At 35.4% G+C, this 7,547-nt stretch overlaps 1 protein-coding gene across 2 annotated transcripts in view; it reads left to right on the plus strand.

Moving 5' to 3' along the window:
* Positions 1–3,859, plus strand: part of gab2 (GRB2-associated binding protein 2) — an 85,342-nt gene extending 81,483 nt beyond the window's left edge. For both annotated transcript variants that reach the window (XM_051128629.1, XM_051128628.1), the window contains exon 10: positions 12–3,859. In XM_051128629.1, coding sequence (XP_050984586.1) covers positions 12–155 — 144 coding nt within the window. In that variant the 3' untranslated portion in view covers positions 156–3,859. The remainder of the gene's footprint in view (positions 1–11) is intronic.
* Positions 3,860–7,547: the final 3,688 nt, after the last annotated feature.

Consider the following 7,547-nt stretch of genomic DNA (forward strand, 5'->3'; position numbering starts at 1 on the left):
CTTTCCTATAGCCGTCCACCTCTTCAGTGACCTCAGATGAAAAAGTAGACTACGTCCAAGTGGACAAAGAGAAGACACAGGCCCTTCAGAACACCATGCAGGAGTGGACAGACGTGCGACAGTCAAGCGAGCCGGCTAAAGGCATCAAGTCCTGATGATTTTCAAACCTTCACACTGAATGTGTTCCTCCCTGTAACTCAAAATGCTCTTATACTGTTACACTGTAATACAATCTGATTTACCTGTGACAAAATAGCGAATGATACACCAACTAAAGCCATAGATCCAGATCATTTGGCCTTTTGAGGACAAAAAGCTCCACTGAACCTCCTAGACTGTCTTGCCATGCATGTTAGACATGTTTAACTTTTCAAAGTGCAGTGCAACCAGACTTTAGCTACTTGCTCTCTCTTCGAGTGTGAGCAAAAAACCATAAGCAGTAAATATTTAAATCTAGTTACAGGTGACGTGTGCAATTTTTTTCAATGTTATTATGCTTTCATCAAATCTTAAAATTAAGAGACAGCTAGAAATCCATTTGTTGTTTGATTTCCCCAGAAAAATGTAAACACTGTGACGCTATCAAAACATTGCTCTGTTTGTTTGAGCATCCTGACCAGCCTGACATAGCAACACTGGCTCAACCAATGCCGTTAGTTTGGGGCGGGGCTGTCCGACCAATGGCATACAGGGGGAGTGTTTAGGAAACCTGTTTGAAACTCAACATTTTTATGTTTAGTGGCACTCGCACAGAAATTACACACCTCACCTTTAACAGTGTTATAAGGGGCAAAACAGCACTTCAAACTGAAGATTATCTGAATTCACAGTGGTCTGCCTGCCAGCTTGAATTGCAGTTTGCCTGTTAATTCAGCGGAAGAGAGAAGGTCACTTTTTTCAAATTTTGAGTCAAGCAATGTAGAAAAAGTTTGAAAGCAACTTTTACATAAAAAAAAAATCAGGCTTAAAACAGACAGACCATGTTTTCACACATGGTCTGACAGTTCATGTGAATATCGGCTTATGTGAATGCAAACCCAGCCCGTGTTAAAGTGAACAAAACTCAGATCATCTCATCTACTCACACAAAACCACAAAAGTTATAATTTTAATTTAAAAAAAAAAAAACAGTTCACACAAAAATTAAAATTGTCATTTCAGTCCAACGTTTCTTTTACTTTTATGTAACACAAAAGGCGATATCTACCTAAATGTCAAAGTGGCTCTTTTTCATACATTGAAAGTAGATGTTTTCTTTAGATATTCTGCTATATAAGTCCTTTGTTGTTTCAGATAGGGTGTCGCAATATAACTGTAAAAATTTAAATATGCATGTTAATACTCCACATACATATAGCGTTGCGCTTCGGGTGTCCCAAGTTCGACTCCCGGCCCGCGGACCTTTCCTAATCCCATCCCCCTCTCTCTCTCTTCCTGTCTACTTACTGTCCCTATCAAAAAAAGTCAGAAACGCCAAAATAATAATAATACACATACATTTTACCTTAACACTGGCTCCCATCCGTCATATTTTGCCCACCTATACGTTTTTTTCTTAGACAACAGTCTTGTAGAGGAAGTGGCGATCAAGTCCTTTTTGTTTTTTGTATGCTATTTTCATTGTTTCACTGATTCATTGGCCTAAAAAGCAAAAACACATTTTAATATCACCATAAATCTGATCGGTCCCACTTTATATTAAGTGACCTTAACTACTAAAAACTTACATTGGAATTAATCATTTGATACAGTGCACTTATTGTGCACATACATGTATTTACATTGTACTTAGATTTAAAAATACCTGCATGCAATTACATCTGTAATTACATTTATAATTACAGTGTTGACCCATCCCTTACACCAAAAGTGTTTTGCAATACAATATGACCACATTAAGTACATTGTACTTGTTTTTTGATGTAAGTACATAGTAGTTAAGGCCACCTAATGTAAAGTGTGACCTTCAATGATCTCACCTCAGAGACCATGAGACTTTAGCTCCACATAGATAGTTAAGATAATGTCCTACAGGTTAAAATAGGGTGAGTAAATGACAATTTTTTTATTTTTGGGTGAACAATTCCTTTAAGGTTCCAGATCTTCCTAAACTAAGGGCTTTTTAATACAGCAATGTGTGCTAACTAACAGACCTTCTCCTTTTAGCCTGACAGATATGCACTTCAAAGTATTCAGTGGGTAGTCCTTTACTTTGCATGCAGTCTGAATAGAGATGTTGTGACTGTTTTTCCTTAAAACACATCGCTTCTCTGGCTGTCATTACGGAATAGGTTAGAGCAGACTTACATATTCAGAAATAACAATAAATGATCTATTCATATACTACTAAAAACATACTGTTTGTTAATGTCCTTTAAGCTAATGTGGTTTTGTCAGACAGTAAAATAACTCACATTTATCAGCATTTTAAATGTTATATTGTGCTCTCAGAGCAGTTGAAGTTATTTTACGAAGTTATTACAACAAAAGGCTTCCAAATTTCCTAGTTTCAGCAAACTGGCTGGTTAATACAAGCAGCTGTAGCTGTAAATCAGCCATGCTTTATGCCTGTTGAGATTAGCTAATGGACTCGCGCATGTTGTTTTCGTGATAGACACCTTACACGTTTTTTGGGCTAGACTAGCTGTTTTCTGAACAATGTTGGACATGGAGCATAATGAAGGGGCAGAGAAATGACACACTTCACTGTTAAACTGTGATGTAGTTTTTTTCATGTAAACAAAGGTTCAGCTGTGGAGACTGAGTTCTGTTAAAACACTGTTTTGTTGGACAACAGTGCCAATTATTTAGAAAGGAGTACAGTATAATGACATTTCTTTCAGCAGCCTAAATGCGTGAGAATATGATAATATTAGCATCATTTAAGGTAAAATTAGCATCATTTAGATATGCTAGAAATGTAATTACATGTAAACGTGTGCTTGCTCAAGTTCAAGGGTTTAAAATACAGCATATTCATTTCTGATTCAGGAATCAAAATAGCCCATTTTTAATTTTTAATACAGAAGACTGTAGAGTTTGACATTTCACTCAGTATTTTATGGCGGGCTGGGACCTCCAAATACTCCATTTCTAGCAGTGGGAGATATTTTATTTGCATTTGAACTCATCATTTCATATTCCAAAACCATTTTGTATTAAGTTCATTTAAACTTTACATATGAGGTCGTAAGTGGTCTGGACTTGTTAAATAAACCTTGTGTAGATTGTCTGTTAGATCCAAATCCTTTCATGTGTTCGGTGGATTATTTAAAAATGTGCTTTGAAGACTGCCATTATTTTATGATGTAAAACTTTGTGGGACATTTAGTGGCACTGGCAATGGCCTTACCGGTTCATTAATGTTTAAGTGAACTTACAGGCTAAAATTGGTTTCTTAATGTCTTTTTCTATTCTGAAAATATGTAATGTATTGTTATGGGAGAGTACTAGTAAATGAATATAATACTTGTGTGTGAGCTGTAGTAGAAATTATGCTGTAGTCTGTTAAGGGGTCAAAGCAGGGCTGACGAGAAAAACTACTTTGACAAATGTCATTAGCTGAGTGGATTTTTCTGTAAAGCATTTCTGTTCAACTCTTGGTCGCTTGTGAATTAATTTATTAATTTATTATGTGTTTTGCAGGTGGACAAAAGATGTACAAAGAATGAACTTGTGGCTCTACTAACATTAATTTATGCTATGTGTGCTGATTTTGTGAAGCAATATGCCAAGCAAAGCCAGTAAAATGGTCAAATGTGGTACATTTGAGATGTCTGTCCTTTGTCGTGTTGTTCTATGAAATTTAACTGCAAAAAAATTAAATCCCTTTTCATCAAACAGAGTAAACAATTACAGTTAATTCCCTTTTTTCTAATCTTCATCAACAGTACACAGAAAGCGTACACACATACAACTTATGATCAATATCTGTTGTGGTTGGAAGAAAAACTAGAGTTTCCTACCATTACATCATTGTACTTATCACATCGATAAAATCTTTCTGAAAATACATTACAACAACATGAGACCATACTGATGTCTATGTCATTGCTATGGCAACTGATGTAGATACTGGAAGCTGACTACACTCTCTACAAACAGATCCAATTTCATCATTACCGATAACAGCACGAACAGTCAGTCCTAAAGATCAGATCTAAAACACATGCAGTCTGCTGTGTGAACAAAGCCAATGACTGAGACCTAGTTCACATGACCTTAATTCACAAAGCTTTCCCATCCATGTACGCTTCAGAAGTGTTGATTAGTAATTGTCACATGGTCAAACAATGCTTTCATTTTGTCTAGAAACTGTCCTAATCCTACTCCTCCTCTATCCCTCTTCTTCCCCTCTGATACAGACACCATATCTACTAGTATAAAGTACTCAAATGGTGGCCAGTTATAAGGTGGATTCTCCAATGCTGATAAACATCATGCAAAGCCTTCCAGTGTTTCCCAACCCTAGTCCCATGCTGCATCTGAAAGTGCACACTAAGTAGCCGCTACATTTTATGAAGAACAAACATACATTCTATATAGTATGAAGGTCCAGACATAGTACATATGTCCTGTCGTCTTTGTCGTCAGTTGTGTAGCTTTACTGCCAATTATGACTCCTTAAGTCTTCATTGGATGTGCACGTCAGAATCATGGCAAAAGGACCCTGGACCAAAAAAACAGTCACAAATAGCACAGACATATTTGCAGCGATAGCCAAAAATACATTGTATGGGTCAAAATTATTAGTATTATTAGTATATTAAGTAAAGAACATGTTCCATGAAGAAATTTTGTAAATTTCCTATCATAAATAAATCAAAACTTAATTTTTGCTTAGTAATATGCATTGCTAAGAACTTCATTTGGACAACTTTAAAGGAGATTTTCTCAGTATTTTGATTTTTTTGTACCCTCAGATTTCAGATTTTCAAATAGTTGTATCTCGGCCAAAAATTGTCCTATCCTAACAAACCATACATATGACTGTTTTTTTGTTCCGGGGTCACATATAATAGAGAAGTATGCACATTTTGTATGTTTTCCTTATTAAACACCCAGAACATCTACTGTTGTGGGTTGGGAAACACTGGGATATACTGTATTACAATAGTTATGTTTCCATCCAAATTCTATCCATCAATGTTTAGCTTTTTTATGCTCAGATTTAAAATTTAATTCAAATTTTGCTGTTTCCATATTTTTCATGTGACGTAATCTTGTTTAATTCGCATTAAAATGTATGAATGAAAACCTGGCTAATGAGAATGCTGATGATCAACATGATATGTTTACAGTTACACCTAAAAGACAGCAACATCAGCCTCTTTCACACAGTAATACCAGTAAATTGTTGTCAAATTAATTTTTACCGGTAAAACACCATTCACACATCAGCTTTAAAATACCGGTATATTCTGTGAAATCATTTGTGTTTGTAAAGATGGAGCGGTATACGCTGTCAGTGTTTTTGTTGAAGTTTTAATTTTTTTTAAAACGTTCACATTCATGCAGCTACTTGTGGCCAAGAGACATTGTATTAGACAACTTTAGACATTTCTTTGACTTAAACAGCGCAGAGTAAATGCCCATTGTTCATCTGCGAATCATCTGCGTCAAAATGTTATGATTGGTCCAGAGTAGACATCTTACGCCAGCACGTTCTGAACTTGTACATGCTCATACCGGTAATCTCTTTCTGCGTTCACACAGAGCACATTATCGGTAATTTACTGCTAATGTTACAACTTCTCATACCGATAAATTGCCAGAACGAATTTAACAGTATTTTTAAAAAGTTCACACATGATCTCTTAACGGTAATTACCAGTAAAGACAGTATGTGAAAGTGGTTATAAAAGCACTTTAGACAATTTCCAGCATCCTAGGCATATACTTTGACATATTTACGAGAGACAACACTACTAAAATACTTACAGTTGAGGTCAAAAGTTTAAGTAAGAGGAATCACACAAAATGCATGTTATTTTTTATTTAGTACTGACCTGTTGCAGCAAGTTCAAAAGCTCACTGATGCTCCAGAAGGAAACACAATACATTAAAAGCCTGGGGGTGAAAACTTTTTCAATTTGAAGATCAGGGTAAATTTAACTTATTTTTATTTTAGGCAAAATAGGAAAAATGTACACATCTTCATGCTGTTCAAAAGTTTACACCTCTGGCTCTTAATGCATGGTTTTTCCTTCTGGAGCATCAGTGAGCATTTGAACCTTCTGTAATAGTTGCATATGAGTCCCTCAGTTGTCTTCAGTGTGAAAAGATGGATCTCAGAATCATACAGTCATTGTTGGAAAGGATGCAAATACACAAAAATGCTGAAAAACCAAAGAATTTGAGGGACCTGAAGGATTTTTCTGAAGAACAGCGAGCTGTTTAACTGTTCAGGACAAACAAAGAACTTGTAGGACAACTATCACTAAACAAAACAAACAACAACAAGAACACAAAAAAATTATAAATATAAATTTTAAATTATTATTTTCTCTTGTGGACTATATGTAAACGTCTTTTATGTGAAATATCTTATTCATGTCAGTACTAAATAAAAATAACATGCATTTTGTATGATCCCTCTTATTTTGGTAAAATAATTAACATTTTGCAGATTCTGGAAGGTGTATGTAAACTTTTGACCTCAACTGTATATAAGTCTTATTTTCTTTTTAAAAGATCTTGGACAATCTGAGGGATTAACTCAAGATAAAAATAATACAATCCAAGCACTGTATAGGTGTAATATTTAATTCTGGTACTATAATGGTAGTCAGGTACTATAATGTAATGTGTGCTAGTTCAAAGTGTTAAACAATAATCTTACATGTTTTTCACTACTCTCTGTCAGTTTGTTGTCTCAAGGCAGTCCAGTGCTGTTGTGATGAGTAACAGGCTGATGTGAATTACTTGCCCACACCATGACGGTGCAGATAATGGGCCACTCCCTGTGCGACTCCTGCAGTCTGAACATCCCCAAAACCCCACTGACCCCTACTGGCACAGGCCGGTATGACTCATTCTGTATCATAATAGATCTTTAGAGAGTTATAAGCACATCTGACCTTGCAAGTTGTAAATCACAGCATAGTGCAATCAATATATGGAATAGCAGCCTGCTATTTTTAATAAAGGTTGGGGTCATAATTTAGTCAGCTTTTTACATTTGATCCAAATGTCTTGAGATTTGGCATTCTGATCAAATAATGAGTAATAAAACAGATGTTAGAAATGTGCAGAAACGGTAAGTTGTACTGTAGTGTGCTTTTCTGAAAGCACTCATTTGCACTACGTCAGTTTGTCTGCATATATCTGAAACGTTTCCAGTAACAAAATTAAATAAAAATTAAGGAACACTTTGGCTGCTGCATTACATCTTGCTGTTGACAATGCAGACGTGATACAATGGCAAGTTTTTGTTTAATGTTCTTTTCAGTCATTATTTACTTATCCTAATAACCTGTATGATCTATATGACCTCTGTGGAGCACACAAAAAAATATATATATTTTTAAGAATACTGAAATAAAAAT

This window comes from Labeo rohita, chromosome 15 (assembly GCF_022985175.1).
Source record: "Labeo rohita strain BAU-BD-2019 chromosome 15, IGBB_LRoh.1.0, whole genome shotgun sequence".
NCBI lineage: Eukaryota > Metazoa > Chordata > Actinopteri > Cypriniformes > Cyprinidae > Labeo > Labeo rohita.